Source organism: Geotrypetes seraphini, chromosome 13 (assembly GCF_902459505.1).
Source record: "Geotrypetes seraphini chromosome 13, aGeoSer1.1, whole genome shotgun sequence".
NCBI lineage: Eukaryota > Metazoa > Chordata > Amphibia > Gymnophiona > Dermophiidae > Geotrypetes > Geotrypetes seraphini.
The window spans coordinates 20,620,925-20,644,201 of NC_047096.1; the positions used below are offsets into that span (position 1 = coordinate 20,620,925).

General features: G+C 45.2%; 1 protein-coding gene across 1 annotated transcript in view; it reads right to left on the minus strand.

Moving 5' to 3' along the window:
* Positions 1-23,277, minus strand: part of LOC117347089 (integrin alpha-M-like) — a 104,210-nt gene that overhangs the window by 65,010 nt on the left and 15,923 nt on the right. The window contains exons 2-6 of the mRNA XM_033917477.1: positions 18,555-18,672; positions 13,318-13,421; positions 11,916-11,983; positions 8,611-8,728; positions 3,494-3,621 (exon numbers count right to left, since the gene is read on the minus strand). Coding sequence (XP_033773368.1) covers positions 3,494-3,621; positions 8,611-8,728; positions 11,916-11,983; positions 13,318-13,421; positions 18,555-18,672 — 536 coding nt within the window. The remainder of the gene's footprint in view (positions 1-3,493; positions 3,622-8,610; positions 8,729-11,915; positions 11,984-13,317; positions 13,422-18,554; positions 18,673-23,277) is intronic.

Below are 23,277 nucleotides of genomic sequence, written 5' to 3' on the forward strand. Positions count from 1 at the left end.
ATCTACATGTTGTACATTGGTTCTTCACTTCAAGGCAAATTCCTGACATAAGGACCTCTAGAAATCCCCCTCCCCCTCTTCCACTGACCAGTGGTAGATAGATATGAAGCAATGACTGCAGGCCAGGCAGTGATTTTTAAACTAGATCCTGGGATTTATCTTGTCACTCTTTTTTCAGCATACACCTAATGAATGCATATAAGGGTCACCAAAGGTTACACAGAAACAGAGAAATGAAGGCAGATAAAGTCCATATGGCTTGAACCAGCCCACCCATCCATCTATCTACTCTCCCTTCCTCTCCCTTAGAGATCCGACCTATGCACTTGTCCCAAGCTTTCTTGAATTCAGAATACTGTGTACAATTCTGGAGGCCGCATTATCAAAAAGATGTGTGGAGAGTTGAGTCGGTTCAGCGAATGGCCACCAGGATGGTCTCAGATCTCAAGGATCTCCCGTATGAGGAACGGCTGGGTAAGTTGCAGCTGTACTCACGCGAGGAACGCAGAGAGAGGGGAGACATGATCGAGACGTTCAAATAGGTCATAGGCCGTATCGAGGTGGAAGAGGATCTCTTTTTCCTTAAAGGACCCACGGCAACAAGAGGGCATTCGTTACCCACGGCAACAAGAGGGCATCCGTTACCCATGGCAACAAGAGGGCATCCGTTGAAAATCAGGGGTGGGAAATTTCATGGCGACACCAGAAAATGTTTCTTCACCGAAAGGGTGGTTGATCGCTGGAATAATCTTCCACAACAGGTAATTGAGGCCAGCAGCGTGCCAGATTTTAAGAAAAGATGGGATTGGCATGTGGGATCTCTTCATGGAGGTAGTTAGGGGGTGGGCCATTAGGGTGGGCAGACTAGATGGGCCGTGGCCCTTTTCTGCCGTCATGTTCTATGTTTCTATACAGTTTTCATCTCACCTGTACCACCTGTACTCACCATTCCACAAATTCACCACTCTTTCCATGAAGTCTCACTAGAGTCTTATAAAGCGGCATCATCACTTCCTTTTCCTATTGGCCGTTTCTCTCCCTTTGCACCTAAGCGCTCTACCCTTCTAGCTTTCACCATCACCTTTTCTACCTGTTTAGCCACCTTGAGATCATCACATATTGTCACACCCAAGTCCCGTTTCTCTTTCATGCCAAAAAATACTTCACCCCCCCAAAACTGTATTATTCTCTTGGGGTTTTGCAGCCCAAGAACTGCTTTTCTGATACTAAAAATGTTTTTTGTCCGAGTTTTTTTGGAGATACATGGACCAGTCTTAGCTTTCAGAAACTGCAGCCCAAGGATTGCTAAAATTTATGTGTTCACTATACTAGCTCTGTATAACTGGATATTCAATGGAGGCCTGGACATAGCCTACCGGTGGCAGTCAGCAAAACATTGGCCTCAATTCTTAAATTTAGGCATCTAATTTTAGGTGACTATTTTCAGCCAAATTTAGAAGCCTATGGGCCCCGTTTACAATAAAATACAGTAAAACCTTGGATTGAAAGTAACTTGGGACTCCTTTTACAAAAGTGCGCTAGCGTTTTTAGTACACGCACAGGATTAGCGCGTGTTAGCCCAAAAAATACCACCTGCTTAAAAGGAGGCAGTAGCGGCTAGCGCATGCACCATTTAGCGTGCGCCAAGCACATGCTAAAACCGCTAGCACATCTTTGTAAAAGGAGCCCTTGGTTTGCAAGTGTTTTGCAAGCCAAGCAAAACATTTGATTAAATTTAACTTGAGATACAAGCAATGTCTTGCAATACAAGTACATACAGTATACACACGTCACAACTGAGCCGATGGTTCTTCTCTCTCTGACGCTGCAAAAGTGTAGTGACTGTTCTAAACCAGTGTTCTTCAACCGTTGGTCCGTGGAGCGGTGCCGGTCTGCAGAAATTTCCTGCCGGTCCACAGGGCCGGCACGTGCATCGGGCCCCAGACAGTGCTCTTCAGCCGCTGTCCACGGTGCGATCGATGCGGCGTTATCTTCAGGCCAGCTCCCTCTTCCTCAGTGCTGCAATGCACAAAGCCTTGGGCAGAGGCTCCTATGTGCTTCCTGCGCCTGAACCGGAAGCCTTCTCTCTGACGTCACAATGTCAGAGGGAAGGCTTCCAGATGAGTATACACAGTACATAGTATATACAGTATACAGTACAAACGCCACATCATCAGAACTGAGCCGATGGTTCTTTTCTCTCTGACGCTGCAGGAGTGTACTGACTGTTCTAAATGAGTGAGGTCTTGCAATACAAGTACGTATAGTATTTTGTATTAACGTTTTTGGGTTGTGGAACGAATCATATGAGCTTCCATTATTTCTTATGGGGAAATGTGCTTTGATATACGAGTGTTTTGAATTACAAGCATGTTTTCTGAACGAATTATGCTCATAAACCAAGGTTTTACTATACAACAATAAAAGAAAAAAGATCGCCATTAAAAATAGGATAGTACACTATTTTCATACAGAAAACTTAAAACCATTCATTGGCGTCAGAATGAGTGTTAGGATCCCAAAGACAGGTGCATCACATGCCTTCCACCATCTTGGATTTCCCTTGTAGAGCTGTTCAACTAAACCCATTTCACCCTCCACAAGGACCCTGATGGACTAACCTAGTGCAATCATATTGATCAAATCCACATTCAATATTTAACTGTCAAAATGCTAACAGATATTCAAAGTCTGGATTTGTGTGGGCTTCGGCTTTGAATATCTAGTTATTTTTTAAGCTGGTTAAGACATAGTCATCACTTAGGGCTCCTTTTATCAAGGTGCGGTAGGCGGTTAACACGCGGAATACCGCACGTTCAACCACCTGCCGTGCTAGTCGCTAATGCCTCCATGGACGAGGCGTTAGTTTTGTGATGTGCCACGGGGGTTAGCGCGTGATGAAATATCCGACGAGCTAACCCCCGTAGTGCACCTTGATAAAAGGAGCCCTTAATTAGCTGTGGATTACCACACACAAATAGAATTACTTTTCTGTGGTTCGATTTATGTGGTAAACTTGGCCGCTTAAAGGCAGCCAATTGCTGACTCCATCCCCAGAATGCCTCCAACATAGCTGGCTTTGAGTTTGGCGCTAATAGCGATATTTAGCAGCACTTAGCTGGTTAAGTGACACTGAATATTAACAGCTAACCCTGACCAAGCAATTTAACCAGTCAGCTAGCTAAATCACTTTGAGTATCAGGCCCAATGTTTCCAAAGAATGAGATGTGCCATCTTGTGAATCTTTATGTATAGAAATTTTTTGGCCTCAGAACCAGCCTTTGATGGCTATTATGTTCATTTCGTGGGACAAATTATCCTTGTATATGAAACATGTGCAGACCTTAACTATTGGATTCAAATATGTTGTTCTGCCTCTGCTTCACCTCTCTCACTTTTACAAATGGCATAACCCCCCCCCCCCTCAATCCACCACCAAATTATTCTCATGTCATCCTTTTCCTAAAGACCCAAAGAAAGTTTTAACATTTACCATAATATCATTGCTGGTGAAACGCTTCACCATTTCCTTCACAAATATCTTCATCCTCTCAAAGTCGCCTGACCCGACGCTTCCTGATCCATCAATTAAGAATACAATGTCGGTGCCTTTGGAACAGTCTAGAAAAGAAGCAAAAATGAGCAGTGAACCCCTCCTTATGTTCACGGTCTGCTGGATGAGTTATAACATTCACCCAAGTACAATGGTATCTATCACCCTGTGAGAGATTAAAGGGCTTTCCCTACTGGGCAGCAGAGGGCATTGAGCAATTGGAAAAAAAAACTATGTGTCCCAGAGTGCTCCATAGTGCTGCCCGATTCACCGATTTGAATCGATTCACCGATTCACATTGTTGAATCAATTTGCTTCCTAAAAATATCTGACTCACCGATTTAGTGAGTCCTGACACCTCCGGGTCTCCTATAGCAGCAGCAGTGGTGGCGGTGGCCAGCAGGAAGAGGCAGTGCTCGGAACAGGCTGCTATTGGCATGACTGGGGGGGGGGGCCCACATCACTTATGACATCACTGATGATGCGGCAGACGGAAGCCTTGGCAGGGCAAGCTAGAAGCAGCCTGTTCAAAGCGCTGCCTCTTTCCACTGGCCACCACCACCACTGCTGCTCTTTTGGGAGGTCAGTTGGAAGGTGCTGCACAGGGGGATAGGGGGGAGGGAAAGCTGCTGCACAGGGGAATGGGAGAAGGAGGGAAAGCTACTGCACAGGGGGATGGGAGAAGGAGGGAAAGCTACTGTACAGGGGATGGGAGGTAGGGAGGGACAGCTGCTACAAAAGGGGATAGGAGAGATAAAAAAGCTGCTGTGCTTAGGGGGGAAAGAGAGGAAGAATTGTTGGACATGGGGTGGAGGAGAGGAAGGGAGAGATGCAACAAAGAGGTTGAAAGGGATGAGAGAGAGAAATCCTGCATATGGTGGAGGGGAGAGAGACATGCTTGGAGAAGAGAGAAGGAGAAATGTTGGACATAGGGTGGAGGGCAGGGAGAGACGGTACACGAGGAGAGAGAAAGAAATGTTGCACATGATAATTGAGGGGAGGAAGAGAGAGATGCTTCATGGAGGGGAATACAGAAGTTTGACCCAGGGCACAAGGCAGAGAGAGATAGAGATGGTAGACAGTGGGAAAGAAATAGAAATCAGTGACTGGCTTCACATAAACAAACTTTCCCTCGACATCAATAAATCCAGTGGTATACTCTTCCCAATCAGAAACAACGAAACAAAATGAAAAATTGACAAATCTTTATTAAATCTGATCTGATAAAAATGGAATCAAAAATAAAATTACTCAGAGTTACTCTAGACAAAGATTTAACCTTTCATGACCAGATAAGCTCCGTTGTAAAAGCCTGTGTTCACAAACTTCGGCTCATTCATTCTTTAACCTCAATTCTTGAAACTGATGCTATTACAACCCTCGTTCACTCATTGGTTATTTCTCATTTAGATTACTATAACTCTCTATATAACGAAACTACTCAAAAAGAATTAAGTCGCCTGCAGCTCATTCAAAACACGGCAATCAAACTTATCTATAAGGTTGGGAAATATGATCCTGTCACTCCTCTTCTGTGAGAAGCCCTCTGGCTACCCATTACCCACCGTATCACCTATAAAACTTTAATGCTTGTCTACAAAATCAAACTTTCGCATCTCCCATCTTTTCTCGATAAACTCATCATCCCTTTTTGCCGTTCCCGGACTCTTAGATCGGCTGATCAGAATTTACCGACCAGACCTTCCATCAAAGAAATCTATTACACTAGAAAAACTAATTTTTCCGTTGTAGCTCCAACTTTATGGAACGCCATGCCACCTCAACTCCGCCTTGAAAATTCACTCGACAAATTCAAGATTAAACTAAAAACGTTTTTATTCCAAGATGCATATCATAGCATTTAAATATTTTTTCTCCAACAGTTAACAAACTAAATATGAACCACTTTTAAGAAGCGATCCCCTTTCCTGATGTTATATTCTCCTCCTCTCTTCCTCTTTTTTTTAAATTTGTTGTTTTTTGTTTTTTTTTTAAATGATGTAATTATTAACTTTCCCTTCCCCTTTCACCCTCAAGCTCATGTTCGTATTTGTAATTTGTCCATTTAATGTTCACATTTCCCCTCCCCTTATAATAATTTATTTTAACCTTTCATTTTTAACATTGTAAACCGGTCAGGTGCTCGGCGATGGTCGGTATATTAAAATTAATAAACTTGAAACTTGATGGGATATGGCAGTGGAAGGGAAGGTACAGAGATGGAAGATGGATGGTGAGCATGGAGAAAGAAGAAAATGTCAAATGGGCAGCAGACCCTGGCGAGCAAGTTAACAGAAGAAAAACAGAAACCAGAGCCTGGGACCAACATGATTTGAATAATAAAATGACCAGACAACAACAGATAGAAAAGTTAATTTTATTTTCTATTTTGTGATTAGAGTATGTCAGATTTGAAATGTATATCCTGCCAGAGCTGCTGTTAGACAGTGAGCATGAGCTAGGACCTAACAGAGAGAGGACAAGTCTTTTTTTGTTTGTTTGTTTGTTTACACCATAGTGCCGGCCTGGGGTTGGAGAGGGCAAAGGGGGAAGTGAAGAGGCTACAAAATAAACCTGCCAGGACGTTTGAAAAAACATGCCCGAATGGGCAGGAAAAGTGAATCGAATTGAAAAAATAAAATCAATGGGCCAAATCAAATCGAATTAAAAAAAAAAAAAATCCCTGAATCAGGCAGCACTAGTATTCTGTACTGTACAGCTCGGTGCTGAATCAGAGAAGTGGGACTCATACAGGGAGAAGTACTTCTACCCAGAACTGAATCAATGTGACGAGGAAGAGGTCCCAGGAAAAGAGGCCCATAGCAAGAGAGAGGTTCCTGAGGGAGAGAGATCCTCCCAGAAGAGACTTTCCAGAGAGAAGCCTCAGAGATAGGAAACTTCTGTAGCTGTGGATTGGACCAGAGTCCTGAGAAGAAAGAAAAGAGAAAGAGCTGACAGTGCCCTTATTATTCTGAGGTCTGTGAACTTTTATGTCAGGTCTGACTAGAGCTAGACCCCCGTGATAGGTGTGTGAGGCCATTGTGAATCAAGAAGGACAAATATGATGCCACGGAAGTGTGTTTTGTTTCTAAAGTATAACTTGTTCCTGGTCCTGTGAATTAACAGGATCAGGGTGAAAATAAACCTCTTTTTGTTCAGCTGAAAAGGTTTCCTAGGCCTCTCTTGGAAACCCTACCCAGCTTGTCACCCCCTCCCCCCCCCCCCAACACACACATCTAAGAGGCTACTGAAAATAACAAAGAATGGATTCTTGTATAGGATGATCCAAATAATTTACAGATCAATGAACCTGATTTTGATGCCTGGTAAGCATTATTGGTCATATGCTTAATGGACCAGAGCTAGCATGGATTTAGCAAAAGGAGGTTGAGTCTTACCAATCTCTTGGAATACTTTGAAGGTGTGAGTAAGCATATGCATAAAAGCAAATCAGTGGATTAAAGTGTATTTGGATTTTTAGAAGGAATTTGAATACAGTTCCACCTGAGAAATGCCTTGGGAAATTTAAAAAGCCATAATCTAGGAGGCAATATACCAGAAAGAGGTTAAATAATACAGCAGCGGCACCTCCACGAGTGGGCTCAGGCCCACCCAGAAATAGTGCACCCTTGACAGGGCCAGCATTAAAGGAGGGGGTAACTGGTACCCACAGCTACTTGCTGTTTGGGGTCCAACCCCAGAGCCTTCCCTCTGCCTCTTCCCACCCAACCTCCTGTTTCTGTATGGGTGGAATGTGGCAGAGAGAAAGCCTCACTTCGGTGCCGGGCAAAATGGTAGAAACGATTATAAAAAAATAAAATTGAGACGGAGTCAGCACGGATTCAGCCGAGGGAGGTCTTGCCTCACCAATTTGCTTGACTTCTTTGACGGTGTGAATAAACATGTGGATAAAGGTGAGCCGTTTGATGCACTTCATTCTCATCGTGTTTCGTTCCGAGGGTTACAGAGGCTCTCCTTGCACCACTTGTATTTGTGTCAGTGGTGCAAGGAGAGCCTCCATAACACTTGGAACGAAACACGATGAGAGTCAAGCACATCAGCCCCTGAGGAAACATACCAGTGAAACGGCTGGGTAGCCGTCGGGCCATAAGTTAAGTCAGGGGTAGGGAACTCCGGTCCTCGAGAGCCGTATTCCAGTCGGGTTTTCAGGATTTCCCCAATGAATATGCATTGAAAGCAGTGCATGCAAATAGATCTCATGCATATTCATTGGGGGAAATCCTGAAAACCCGACTCTCGAGGACCGGAGTTCCCTACCCCTGTTCTAATGTCTATGAAAATGTAGTCATAATACAAACCTTATCCCCTAAAGCAGGGGTGTCAAAGTCCCTTCTCGAGGGCCGGAATCCAGTCGGGTTTTCTGGATTTCCCCAATGAATATGCATTGAAAGCAGTGCATGCAAATAGATCTCATGCAGATTCATTGGGGAAATCCTGAAAACCCGACTGGATTCTGGCCCTCGAGGACCGACTTTGACACCTGTGCCCTAAAGTCATTCTAATATGACTAAGAAATCCTCAGCTGGCTCTCTTGAGTTCTTCATGTGCTCACCATATTAACCATTATCGTCATAGGATCAGTATGATTTTTATTTTTATTTTTTTCCTTTTCCTTTATAACTTATATCTTTATGTTTACAACAAAGTCACTTATCTCCTTTAAACCAGTGGTTCCCTACCCTGTCCTGGAGGACCACCAGGCCAGTCGGGTTTTCAGGGTCGCCCTAATGAATATGCATGGAGCAGATTTGCATGCCTGGCACCTCCATTATATGCAAATCTCTCTCATGCATATTCATTAGGGCTATCCTGAAAACCCGACTGGCCTGGTGGTCCTCCAGGACAGGGTTGGGAACCACTGCTTTAAACCATTTGAGGAATGCCTCTCCCAAGTCGATAACTCAGAAATATATGGTCTATCAAAATTTAGCAGCAGCCTACAATTCTGGGCTTAAATATACCTAGAGGTATTGCCAGCTCTACCTTTTCTTTCTGGGTGATTCCGTTGCGTTTGTGAGACATAACTTTGTGCTCACCTGGCTGCTTCTCTGGAATCTTTCCGTTGGGAATGCTGCGGAATCCGTTATCCAGGGTGTAACAAATCCCGCGATTGTACGTAAAAGATGAGCACTGCTGAGGCACAGTCCCACAGCCCTGCGACACACAGAAGGTGCAGTCAGTGAAGAAATATACAGTAAAGCGGGGCAGGCTGGGCCCCTTGCTGATGCTCAGTTGTCAATTAATCAGAGCTACAGGGCCAGGCATCCTAAACAAAATTTCAGCCGCGTAGCCCCTCCCCCCCACCCCGCTCCTTTCTCCTCCCAAAACAGCCCACAGAGCACCATTTGTGTGGGTAAAATACCAATTTACCACGGCCAAAATTCTGCGTAAGTGGTCACCCTAAAGCAGTGGTTCCCAACCCCGTCCTGGAGGAACACCAGGCCAATTGGGTTTTCAGGCTAGCCCTAATGAATATGCATGAAGCAAATTTGCATGCCTATCACTTCCATCATATGCAAATCTCTCTCATGCATATTCATTAGGGCTAGCCTGAAAACCCGATTGGCCTGGTGTTCCTCCAGGACAGGGTTGGGAATCACTGCCCTAAAGTACCTAAAAATACCTACACTCAGAGGGGAAAGTATGCAAAACCCAGAGGTAAAATTATGCACAGATTTGCCAAGAGATTGTGCAGTTATGAAAACTACCTCACAGTTTTAAATATTGAACTTTGTTTCCATATTGTTAGGCCACGTTTCAGTTTGACAGAGAATACTGTATCCCTGCTACAGGAGTAGGATATGCAAACTGTGTGCCGTGGTGAGATTCCAGGTGGGCCATGAGACACCAGCAAGGAGGAGTGGCGCCGGAGTCGGCTGATTGCCGACTGGACGTGCCTCTCATGGCGCCGGTGCCTCTCTCCCTCTCCGCACATATCCTCCTCCAGCGCACCCCCCCCCCCCCCCTTTCCACTTATACTGCTGACTCAAGTGAAAATTGTGTGATAAGGGAGTAAATAAAAGGTAAGACTTGACGCACCACTTTTGTGCGTGGTATCCTGATACTTATTGTATACCTGGGTTACAGTGAACAGGGCAGGATTAACCAATAGGCCAAGTAGGCACATGCCTAGGGCCCGAAATGGTCAGGGGGGCCCGATGAAGGAGGGCATCAACATTGTTTTTTCCAAACGGCAATGGGCCCCTCCAGCGTCAATCGGCAACGTGGGCCCCACCCCGATCAGCAACATACCCCCCCCCCCCCCCATCGACGAAAAGTAAGACAAGCAAGCAGCGCGGGTAAGAAAGGCAACAGGAACTGTAATTGTGCAAGCGGTGCTGCTTGCCCAAAGCTTCCCTCTGACGCAGCTTCCTGTTTCCGCCTGGGCGCATGCTGGGGTGGGGCGGGGCAGGGAGCCCAGTGTACTTGGGTGCCTAGGGGCCCTCGACAAATTAATCCTGCCCTGACAGTGAGGTGTTAAGTGACTTTGCCCAGAGTCACAAGGAACTGCAGCGGGGATTGAACCCACAACCTCAGGGTGTTAAGGCAGCTGCTCCATCCACTGGGCCATTCCTCCACTCTGTAAGCTAGAGAGAATGTGATTCGTTCAGCTCTTCCGGAGTCTGTTATAAGGGAAAACACCCTCCAGGGATTCAAGACAAGGTTGGACAAGTTCCTGCTGAACCAGAACGAAGGCGGGTAGGGCTGGTCTCGGTTAGGGTGCAGGTCTTTGACCTGGGGGGCCGCCGCGTGAGCGGACTGCTGGGCGCGATGGACCACTGGTCTGATCCAGCAGCGGCCATTCTTATGTTCTTATTTAAATCCCTGGTGTCCTGATCAATGTTCCCTCTAAGGATTGATGAGGTGTGTGCAAAAAAAAAATATGCATGAGGGACAAGTTACATTCTCCACAAATTTATGAGCAGGCGCGCATGCGCACTCCTATCTGCGTGTTCTGTAAGTGTAGGTCCGTGGCCGCAGGAGTGCGCATGCGCAAGTCCCCAGCCTTACTGGTATGTTCATGCTGTTTTTCAGTCTGCCCTGCCCCTTGCCTTGCCTTAGTGTATTTTTAAGCTGAAAGACGTGGCAGCGGCTCCTCTCACGATCCCCACCTGCGTCGGAAGTCTGATGCAGTCGGGGATCTTGAGAGGAGCCGCCGCTGCATCTTTCAACTTAAAATACACTAAGGCGAGCAGGGCAGACCGTAGCTTCAAAAAACATTTCAGGCAGCGGTGCGGAGCGGCGGATGGAAAAAAAAAGGCTCTGAGGAGGATGCGCAGGCACGGCGTCGCCCGAGGAGAACGACAAGTGCCGGACTCGCACCGCTTCCGTCCCCTTTCGCGGTGCCGCGCCGGCGCTTGGCCTGAGCTGCCGCCGCCACTTCCTCTCACCTCCGCCCGCACTCGATTCCAGTCGCCGCCCACTGCGTATTTTATTGAGCGACATGAGAAAAATTATGAGCGATGCCAATGAAAATAGTGAGCAATCGCTCATGCGCTCAGCTTAGAGGGAACATTGGTCCTGATACTTTCTTCTTTCATTTTTGATTATGTATTGTTTTCTGTTTGATGACTTATATTTTACTTGTGCTCTGCTGTTCAGCACTGGGAATTTTTTGCCCACCTCGGTGTCATTTTTTGACATGTTGGGCTAAATTCCGTAAATGGCACCATAGTCTATAAACGGTGAGTTGAGAATCATTTACAGACTAGTGTTCAACGCCAGGATCAGGTGCTCAATTTTGGGCATGAAACCTGGTGTAAATCCTCGAGCCTAAATTAGGCACTGGTCTGCTGTATTCTATAGCAGTGGTTCCCAACCCTGTCCTGGAGGACCACCAGGCCAATCGGGTTTTCAGGCTAGCCCTAATGAATTTGCATGGAGCGGATTTGCATGCCTGTCGCTTCCATTATATGCAAATCTATCTCATGCATATTCATTAGGGCTAGCCTGAAAACCCGATTGGCCTGGTGGTCCTCCAAGGGTTGGGAACCACTGGTCTAGAGCACTGTGCACAAATTCTAGAAATGCCCCTGATCTGGCCATACTCCCCCCCTCTCCCTTTTTGAATCTACACTTTAAAATGTACGCCCCTATCTTTATAGGATACCAACTAGGAAGATGCAAGCATAAATTCAGATTCTTGCCAATTACCACCAATAATTACTTGCTAACACCCAAACCACCAGTGCAAATTTGCATGCATAATTTTGAGCACCATTTAGAGAGTTTTGGGGATTGCAGGCAACAGGAAAATGTGAAACCTGCAGTCATTTTGGAGATGGTGGCCACAGATCTCAATGCTGTGTGCAACCGGCATAGTGACAGTAGCCATACTCACAATGAGGTTTTCCATATTGGCTGCCAGAGACAGGCCAAAGAAAGATCGGGGGAGGCCATCTCCTGAGCCTGTGGAGGGAGAAAGAAGACAGCATTAAAAGGCAACACCTGGGGAACTCATCCCTGGCACCCTCATGTATCAAAATTCTCTTTTGTCTATATCACAAATTCAGTCTCTCTTATACTCTGTCTCAGCTCAATATCCTTTATGAAGAGATTTATCCAAGGCGGTGTTCAGCACATATAATTCAACATCAAAGCTGCAGGGTGAGGCCGGGAAACAGGTGGTGGTGACTGATGGGGAGCCTGGGCCATGGGGGGGAGAAGCTGCTGCTGGGGCTTTCTCGTAGTACGGTTTGCTGCCTGAAGACCAGCCTCCCCGTAATGCAGACAGGTCAACCTCTGGCCTGCGGGGTACTGAAATTTGGCCCGCCAGACAATTTCCAATTTCCCCTAAAGCTGGCCTGCCGGTACAAGCGCCGCATCATTTGTAGAGTCATGCTGGTCAGCAGTAGCGATCCTAGCAGGCCACCGTAGCCTCAGCTGTACGTTCCCTCTGGCGCAGCCCCGCCCCTCCTCTGATGTACAGGACCATGCCAGAGGGAACGTGCAGCTGAGGGTATGGCGGCCTGCTAGGATCACTACTGCCGACCAGCGATTCTCTGCAGGCCGCGTGAACTTACAGATGATGTGGCGTGAACCTGCAGAGTCAGGTCCCAAGCAGACCTGCAGATGAGGAAAGATATTTTGGGGCTGGTATTCTTAGGAAGTTATAATTTAGTCAGGCAAAAATCAAAACAAAATTTTATATAAATGTTCAATATAAAAGCGTTAGAGGTATCATATTAAATAACCTTGACATATTTCATGTGCTCCCACCTTTAGTTAAATACAAGTTTTTTCATCATTTACCCCAAAGTAAGTGAATAATTATGCAATATTAAATAAAGTGCGCATTTAGTTTGCGCTAAATCGGTTAGCGTACCTTAATAAAAGGACCCCTAAGTATCTTTAAAAAAAATTTGGCCCGCGACTTAGCCTTTTTTTTTTCCCCCCCAGATTTCGGCCCCTTATGTGATTGAGTTTGACACCCCTGCCTTAACGGGAAAATTCATCGCAGTCGTTTCAACGCGGCCAATGCTGAAACATCCCATGACGAAATGTCCCATTCCGGCTGGTCACCAGCCTTCTTTAACAGAATCTGACCACTTTTCACATGACAGGTGCTTAACAACTCTGCTCTTCACCATGCACCTCACCGCGACCAGCTCATCTAGTTGGCCCCAAAATATGATTTATTCTTCCAGAAAAAAATTAATTCAACTACTTCATATACCACTGTTTCCCCCCCCTCCCCCATCAAAAAAAGGATGTATCCTCAGGCAGGTGAAAGAGAAACATACCTGGAATGCTGAGGTTAACACAGTTGGATCCCGAGTAAGTGCATTTATATAACTTGCCAGCCTCAGTGGAAGAATCCTTTTCTAAGGGAGCACTGATGACCACACTGGAAAACATGGACAGCCAATCATTAATTTCAATATCCTCCATACAGAGAGCACCGTACAGTCACAGGATAAGAACATAAGAAGTCGCCTCCGCTGGGTCAGACCAGAGGTCCATCGCGCCCAGCAGCCCGCTCCCGCGGCGGCTCATCAGGTCCATGACCCTGTAAAGTGATCCTTTGTCTGAATCCCTTCATTCCCCTTTTCCCTTCTATCTATTAACCTTTCATAGCCCTATCTCTACCCCTATCTGCATCCCTCAATCCCCGAATCCTTCAGGAATTTATCCAATCCCTCTTTGAAACCCCGTAATGTACTCTGTCCTATCACGACCTCCGGAAGCGTATTCCGGGTGTCCACCACCCTCTGAGTGAAAAAGAATTTCCTAGGATAAGGATTTATGAATCACCACCAGCACAGCCACGCACCACTGTACAGTGGCAGAGCAAGAAGTGGCATTTATAAATCATAGTCAGCGCATACATACACACGGTACGTTTCTCCTTCCATATTCGTGGAGGTTAGAGTCAAAGATGACCCGTGAATACCAAAAAAACCTCACAAATAACCTTTTGCTATCATCCTGCTGACCTTCAAAAAAACCTCTCTCATCAGCCTTCATATCTTGATAAGCTTCTCATTCCTCAATGTTCCTCGCGTACTCTAAGGTCAACAGATCAAAAACTCTTGCTAATTCCTTCCATAAAAGATTTCTATTACACCCGGAAAATAAATTTTCCAGTAGTCGCCCCAACGTTGTGGAATGCTCTGCCACAGACAGCAGCTCCGAGATGAACAACATCTAGATAAATTCAAGATAAGCCTGAAGACTTTTTTATTTCGTGACGCCTTCGCCTGTGTTTAGAGTTATCTTCTCTTCTTCTTGTCTTTTTTTTTTTTTTTCCTTCTATTTTTCTTTTCCTCTCTTATGCAACCAATCGCTTTAAAAAAAAAAGCGACCCTACCCAATATGTTTCACCCCACACCCACTTTCTCCTTCTCTTCTCAAAATATGTAACTTTTCCCCTCCTTTCCCTTTTACCTTCACTTTCAAGTCTGTCCAGTTAATGTCTTTGATGTTCACTCTAATTATTTTAAATATTTATTATTTTCTTTTCTTTTTTTCTCTCTCTTTTTAAAATTTTACTGTTAACCGGCCAGATACTTGTTGATGGTCGGTATATTAAAAAGTCAATAAACTTGAAACTTGATATTCACAAATACAGTGAAATCATGAATTAAACGTATCGTTGGTATTCGTGATTGCTTTTAAAAAAAAAAAAAAATTTGCAATTCTTGCTCATTTTCTCTCTGCACACTTTTTTTCGGCACTGCCGTTTGCCCGAGCACCCTAAAGCAAGTGCTGAACTTTTTCTCTGCACACGTTTCTCTGATACTGCCGTTTGTCCAACCACTCAGAAAAAAAAAAAAGCACTGAACTTTTTTCTCGGCCCTCCAGAATGACGTCATTCGGGGAGGAGGGGTGACGGAGCCAGCAAGCGAAAAACTGCAAATAATCAACGTTGCAAGTGCCAAACCCATGAATATGGAGGGAGAAGTGTACATATATTTTTAAACCACACACAATTCAACTGATTGCTTTTTCTAGGGTTATGGAATGAGGTTTGCTGTCCTGTGCTTTAGGCTCTTTCCTTGGGGACTCTTTGTTTCTTATCATGGTCCTCCCTGGGTTCCTAGTGATCTACAGCTTTAAAAAGTCTCCTCAGTTCTGTTTTGGTTCTTCCTTGCTCTGTTCTCGCCTCCAATTGCCTATTTATTTTCAGCCTTCTATTGGCAGGCTGAGAATTTTCCTTTTAGCTGGCAAATGATTCCTTAAACAGGTTGACGATACAGTATTGGTTACACTGTTTCTCTCTGTTCCTGTGTGAGTTAGTTTGGATACTTCTTTGTTTAACTCACAGGTAAACAGAAATACAGTGGTACCTTGGATTACGAGCATAATCTTTTCCAGGAGCATGCTCGTAATCCAAAATGCTCGTTTATCAAAGCGAGTGTCCCCATAGAAATAATGGAAACTCGCTTTGATGCGTTTCCCCCCCCCCCCCCCCCCGAGAACTGGCATTGCTCCCTTCGAAGGCCCCCCCTTGCGATCTGGCACCCCCCCAACGCGATTGGGCATCCACCCACCACGATCCGGCACCCCACCCCCCGATGCGATCTGGCACCCCCCCTGCCACGATCCGGCACCCCTCCCGAAACGATCCAGCACCCCCCCAACACGATTGGGCCCCCCCCCCGCCGCTTCTTACCCTCATCTGGGCACCCTGAAGATCGGCCTCCTCGTCTGCTGGGCATTGAGCATCTGAGCATGCTCAAGGCCTGCGAGTTCAGATGCTCAAGGCCCAGCAGACGAGGAGGCCGATCTTCGGGGTGCCCAGATGAGGGTAAGAAGTGGCGGGGGGGTGCCCAATCGTGGTGGGGGGGTGCCGGATCGTGGCGGGGGGGTGCCAAATCGCATCGGGGGGGGGGGGTGCTGGATCGTGGGGGGAGGGTACCGGATTGCAGGGGGGGGCACTCGTAAATCGAGCCATGCTCGGTTTCCGAGGCACCGATTTTGCAAATGTTTTGCTTGTCTTGCAAAACACTCGCAAACCGGTGCACTCATAAACTGAGGTACCACTGTAGTGGTCTTTAGGGCCAATGCAGTAAGCTACCATTAGAGGTGCACGCTAATAGGATCTGCTGAGAATTTGTGCACGAAGCCAAAAGAGCAAACTGGATGTAGGCCCGCATGGTTTTGCACTTGTGTGGTGTGTGTATCAGAGCAGATCGGCACAAGTGCTACAATGCTATCCTGCGTACAAAACAACAGCATTACAATACATGCACAGATGTGTGCCGATGCAATTTTTTTCTGCTCAGATATGTGCGCAGTGCTCTTCTGCCACACCTTCCCCACCCCTTCAATCTTTTTTTTTTTACACATGTAGCCGATATTTAGCGCTATTTAAAGGGCCACATATAGTGTTGACTGGTTAAATAGCGCTTATCCGGTTAAATCTGAGTATTCAGTGCAAGATAACCAGTTATCTCTACTGAATATTCATGTTTAGTGAATAAAATTTAGCTGGCTATATCACGCGATAAAAGCCAATTTTCAGCACTGACTGGCCCCGCAGCCAAATTGGGCCCCGCAAATAGCAGTCCTATCTTTGGCCACCATAACAACTGGCCAGTGCTGAAAATTGATTTAGCTGGTTAAATTTAAGCTGACCAACTCCACCCCCAACCCCCTGCCCCCCAGATATTCGGGACCAGATTCCACAAATGGTGCCTATCTCGCAGTTGTGTAGTGAGGGTAGGAGGTACCTGGAGCAGTGGCGTCTCCCTCCGTGCCCTCTTCTCCTTGCCCTCACTCCTTCCATGCCACACCCCTGCTCCTTCCCATCCCCCACTTCACACTGACTCTCTCCCTTCCCCCTCCTATACCTCTAAATCTTAACCAGCGCAAGTGGCTTCTCCAGCATACTCCTCATGCCATCATTTGATTTCTCTCTGACACCACTTCTTGGCCCCCATGACCCGGAAGTGATTCAGAGGGGAACCAGGCTGGCATGAGCAACAGGCAGGAGAAGTTGCTCGTGCCAGCGAAGACTTACAGAGGTATGGGGTGGGGAGAGGGATGGCATGAGCATGGCATGGCATGATGTGGCAGGGTGGAGAGGTGCCAGCACCCCCACCAACATAGCGCCCGGGGCGGTCCAAACCCGCCCCCTCACCCCCCCCCCCCTTACTATGCCACTACTAACTCAGTAGGTGCCTGGAAAAGCAGCGATCAAAATTAGGCGCCATTTGTAGAATCATGCCCAGTAGCGCCTAAATTGATTTAGACACCGGTATATTAAGCTAGGGTTTTCTTGGTCTAAAATGCCAGTGCATAACTTAATCCACACCTAAAATATGTCCCTAACCGTGCCTACTTGGTGGAAAGTGCTTTGGGTACACACCTGCATCAAAGTGGTAGGCACCTACCAAGTCAGGTGCCTAGCAGCAAATTAATTTTTAAATGGGTTTTTTAAATGGGTTTTTAATGGCACTTTCAATTATCAGTGCCAATTAAAAAAAAAATTAGACGATCTAGGCATATTTCATAGAATCAGGGCCTCAGTGCCAGTCACCGGAAACAGCCCAACATTGAATATTCACAGTCGCCACCGTCTGCAGGCCTCCTGTGATCTGAATATCAGCACCGTGCTGCTCATAGAGACCACAAAAATACATTGCTCATAGCAACCCCCCCCCCCCCCAAAAAAAAAACAAAAACCAGGCACTGAATACTCACAGACACTACCAGTTAACCTCTTCTATGCCGCCTTAGCGGTTTAGCATGCGTGTAATACCGCGCGCTAAACCGCCGGCCACACTAGCCGTTACCGCCTCCTCTTGAGCAGGCTGTAGTTTTTAGGCTAGCGCGGGGGTTAGCACTTGATGAAAAGTCACGCGTGCTGAAGCCGCTAACGTGGCTTCGTAAAATGAGCCCTTAAGCGTAAAACCCTGCCGTTGTGCTAAGCCTTTCTGGGTTCTCTGCAACTGTATGAAACAGTTCCTAGCCTCGTTACTATGTTTTAAATATGCTGTGTGCTGTCTCACCCAAACTTTGTGCAGGGTTAGCCGACATAAAAAACCTTTTCTTGCATCTGTGTGCCCACAAAATTGGGCACCAAAACCATGCGTAACCCGTGCTGGCCCTGTGTGGGCAGATTTAAATTCTTTGTTCCCTCCCTTACCACATTGTTCATCCCTTTCCCCAACCTTTTTATTTTTCTTGTATTACCCCGATTCCCTCTTTCCCCATCTTCTCAATTGTTTTCCTTTACGTTTTGTCTTCTTTCCGTTCATACCCTATTTAATTTTTGTGGGTTGTTTTTTTTTAATTATAAACCACTTAGATTTGCCTTCTGGTTTTATATTTCCATTATATTAAATAAATTGGACTTGAACTTTACTGCTTGCTACTGCATTAGGGTTTGGGGAGTGTCTCTGCCTCTTTGCCATATCCTCCTTCCCTCTCTCTCACTGTCTCTTCTTACCTCTCACTGTATCCAAGAGAGAGAGGCTTAGCCCTACCTTCCTTCTCAGATGTAAGTCTGCAGTGTTTGGGGAGACAGTCTCACCAGGGGCCGCTGTCACTACGAAACTGAAGTACGCTTTGCCCAAAGGAAGCGTCAGGATTCTGGAAGGTGACAGGACTCTGCACGTTGATATTAAAACTTCTGATTCTCTGCAACAGAACTAGAAGTAGACACAAAGAGAAAACAATAAATGTGAAAATAAAGATACCCTCCCAGCATCACATAAAGTAAACGCACAGAACACTTCTAAACTAATCTAAACCCAACCGTAGTAACTGCATGGTCTGAACCAAGGCAACCTGTAATTTCACAGCAACCGAGCCTATAAAAATAGAAACTGGGTAATGCTTGAATTCTCAAGAAATACTGTAACAACAACATAAAACCATTGGGGTCGATATTCAAAGCAAGTTAACAAGGCAAGAGAGGCTCCTGGCCGGTTAAGGCCCTGATGCTCAAAAGCTTGCCTTGCAAGTAAGACTGGTGGTAGCCAGCCTTACTTGTAAGGCAGCTCAGCCTCTGATGCACGATAGGGTTCTCGGAGGCTTCTATATCTCTTTTTTTTTTTAAATTCTTTATTCATTTTATAATTCACAACAAGTGTACAGTAAATATCAAACAATTAGAATACAATATCACTTGAAAATCTACCATATCATACAACAAAAAGATATAACCCCCACCCCCTCCCACTTCCATAGACAACAAAAAATATACTACATGAATATAATATCTTATCATTCATATATATTATTAATAGAAATCCAAACCCCCAATCCACATGTAAGAATTAAAATTGGGAAAAGTGTAAATTATTCATTATAATAATTTAAAAATGGCCCCCACACATCCTTAAATTTATTATAGTAACCTTATTGAACTGCCAACGCTCTTTCCATTTTAAACACATGACATGCTGAATTCCACAAGAATCCTAGGCAGGCAAATGCATTACAAGGCATTCATTAGTATTAAAATGAGCACTCCATGCAATACACAGCAGGGACCTCTCAACTTTCATTGGTCAAAACTTTCCAGCAGGTCTGTCCGTAGCTTGAATAGGAACTATTTGTGCATGTTCGATATGCACATATGTCCCGTGCCTAACAGCTGCATTCTGATAATAGGCAGAGGACACACACACACACAAAAAAAGCTGCACAACAGCTGCCCCCCCCCCCAAAAAAAAAAAAAAGAAAAAAAGAAAGAAACTAGTGGTCAAACTCTTGTGCACAGAACAGCCACCATGCAAAGTTCCTCCTCCTTTCATAGAAACATGACGGTAGATAAAGGCCAATGGCCCATCCAGTCTGCCCATCCGCAGTAAACAAGCAATTTACATCTACCTATTCCACTCTATTCAGTATATTATCAGTCTCTATCATGTCTCCCCTGAGTTGTCTCTTCTCCAGCCTCTTTAGTTTCAAGTTTTCAAGTTTTATTAGGATTTTATATACCGCCTATCAAGGTTATCTAAGCGGTTTTACAATCAGGTACTCAAGCATTTTCCCATAAGGAAGTCATCCCATCCCTTTTATCATTTTTGTCACCCTTCTCTGTACCTTTTCTAATTCTGCTCTATCTTTATTTCAGATGCATCAACCAGAATTGCACACAGTATTTGAGGTATGGCCACCCCATGGAATGATACAAGGGCATTATAACATTCTCATCTTTGTTTTCCATTCCTTTCCATTGTGTTTGCTTTCTTAACCACCCCTGCACACTGAGCTGAGGCTTTCAACATATCCTCAAAGATGACACCTTTGATTGGTGACTTCTAATGTGAAATCCTGCATCACGTAGCTATAGTTCGGGTTCCTCTTTCCCACATGCATCACTTTGCACTTGCTCGCATTAAACGTCATCTGCCATTTTGACACCCAGTCTTCCAGTCTCACAAGGTCTTCTTGCAATTTTTCACAATCCTCTTGCGGTTTAACAACTTTGTGTCATCAGCAAACTGAATTATCTCTCTAGATCATTGTTAAATATGTTAAAAAGCAGCGGTCCCAGCACAGACCCCTGGGGAACCCCACTGTTTATCCAGTAGCCTAATAGTTAGAACTGCTGCTTCAGTACCCTGAGGCCTGAGACTAGTAAGGGGAGGGAGGGACCGCTCCGGGCTCCATCTTGGTGGGGGTGCCAGCACTTCTCTGCCCCCCATTCCTTCTCTGCAGTGAGTGCACCTTCACTCCCTCCCCTCCCTCTCTCCCCCCCCCCCCGTACATTAAAGGGAGATGCTGCTCACACCAGGGAAGTTAAACAGGTATGGAGGAAGGGAAGAGGCATGTGTGCAGCAGGAGGAGTGGGGGTGGGTGTCATTGACCAGGGCACCTCCCACCCTCGCTAGGCCAGCGCCTGAGGCTGTGAGTTCAGTTCTCATTACTGCTTCCTGAGTCTCAGGGCAAGTCAGTTAACACTTCATTACCGCAGGTACAAAACAAGTACCTGTCTAAAATACGTAAACGCCTTTGATTGTAAAACCACACAGAAAGGCAGTATATTATCCCCTTTACCCATCTTCATTGAGAATATTGACCATTTAACCCTAGTTTCTACCTTTTAACCTTTTACCTCCTATCCCACAACTTTTTAGTTTCCTCAGAAGTCTTTCATGAGGTACTTTCTCAAATGCCTTTTGAAAATCCAAATACACAATATCGATTGGCTCACTTTTGTCTACATGTTTATACACTCCTTCAAAGAAATGTAGTAGATTGGTGAGGCAAGATTTCCCTTGTTGGCTTTATCTCATTAATCCATTCTCTGTGATTTTGTTCTTTATAATAGTCTCTACCGTTTTACCCAGCACTGACTTCAAACTCGCCAGTCTATAATTTCCCAGATCGCCTCTAGAAGCTTTTTAAAAAATCGGCGTTTCATTGTCCACCCTCCAGTCTTCTGGTACAATGCTGGATTTTAAATGTAAATTAAAAATTACTAATAGCTCTGCAAGTTAATTTTTTTAAATTCTATCAGTACTCTAGGATGTATACCATCTGTTCCCGGCGATGTGCTACTCTTCAGTTTGTCCGATTGCCCCATTACATCTTCCAGTGTTACAGAGATTTATTTGCTTCACTGACTTATTAGCATTAAATAACATTTCTGGCACCGGTATCTTCCCCACATCTTCCTCGGTGAAGACCGAAGCAAAGAATTCATTTAGGGATCCTTTTACGAAGGTGCCCTAGTGTTTATAGTGTGCGCACTAGCCGAAAAACTACCGCCTGCTTATAAGGAGGTGGTAGTAGCCAGCGCGTGTGGTGTTTTAGCACACGCTAAGGGCGTGCTAAAACTGCTTGAGCACACCTTTGTAAAAGGAGCCCTTAATCTCTCTGCAATGGCTTTGTCTTCCCTAAATGCCCCTTTTACCCCTCAGCCATCTAGTGGTCCAACTAATTCATTTGCCGGCTTCTTGCTTCTAATATACCTTAAAAAAAGTTTTTACTATATATTTTTGTCTCCGACACAATCTTTTTTTTCAAGGTCTCTCTTAGCCATTCTTATCAGTGCTTTGCATTTGACTTGCCATTCTTGATGGTGTTTCCTATTACTTTCAATTGGATCCTTCTTCCACTTTCTGAAGGATTTTCTTTTAGCTCTAAGCTTCCTTCACCTCACTTGTTAACTATGCCAGCTGTTTTTGGCCTTCCTTCCTCCTTTTTTTTTTAACACATGGAATATATCTGGTCTGGGCTTCCAGGATGGTATTTTTGAATAAGATCCAAGCCTGATGTAAATTTTTGACTTTTCCAGCTGTTCCTCTATGTTTCTTTTTTCCATTCTCCTTATGTTATCATAGTGTCCGCTTTAAAGTTAAATTGAATTTCCCATTCATACTTACTCCAGAGATTAAAGGAACTATGCAGACTATAAATAATAAGACAACAAATAATGCAAAACACTGCAATAAAACTAATCACTAAAAAGAAAAAAAATTGACCATGTTACTCCCCTTTTACATAAAATTCATTGGTTACCCATAAGCCATAGGATTTCTTATAAATTAGCATTACTGACGCATAAAGTATTAATGGACAAAACTCCCGCATTCTTAGAAAGACACCTGACTCCATATGCTCCAACCAGATCCTTAAGATCCGAGGATAAATCCCTTCTTTCAGTCCCCTCTTTAAGATCAATTTACACTCGAAGGGACATGAGCTTCTCTGTCACGGCACCGCAAACATGGAATTCATTGTCAATTTATATCAGGGAAGAAAAATCACTTAACAGGTTCACAGGACTCTTCAAAAGCTGACTCTTCAAAGTGGCTTTTGAGTCCTACAATTGAGTTTCTCAGATTCCTATAAAAGAAAATGAATGGGTAACAATTTCCCATCCAGGAGTAGGCAATTCCGGTCCTCGAGAGCCGGAGCCAGGTCAGGTTTTCAGGATATCCACAATGAATATGTATGAGATGGATTTGCATGCACTGCCTCCTTGAGATGCAAATCTATCTCATGCATATTTATTGTGGCTACCTGAAAACCTGACCTGGCTCTGGCTCTCGAGGACCGGAATTGCCTAACCCTGCTCCATCCTAATGTTCTCCTTTTCTTTTAAACATTGTAGTTCAAACTTTCTGCCTCGTGTTTACCCCCCTCTGCTATGAAACTGTGCTTGCAGTTTCTAGCGCAGAGAGCCGCGCTGCTCCCGATGCTCATAGAGTTCCTATGAGTGTTGGGAGCAATGCAGGCCACTCAGCGCGGCTCTCTGCGCTAGAAACTGCTAGCGCAGTTTTGTAGAAGAGGGGGTT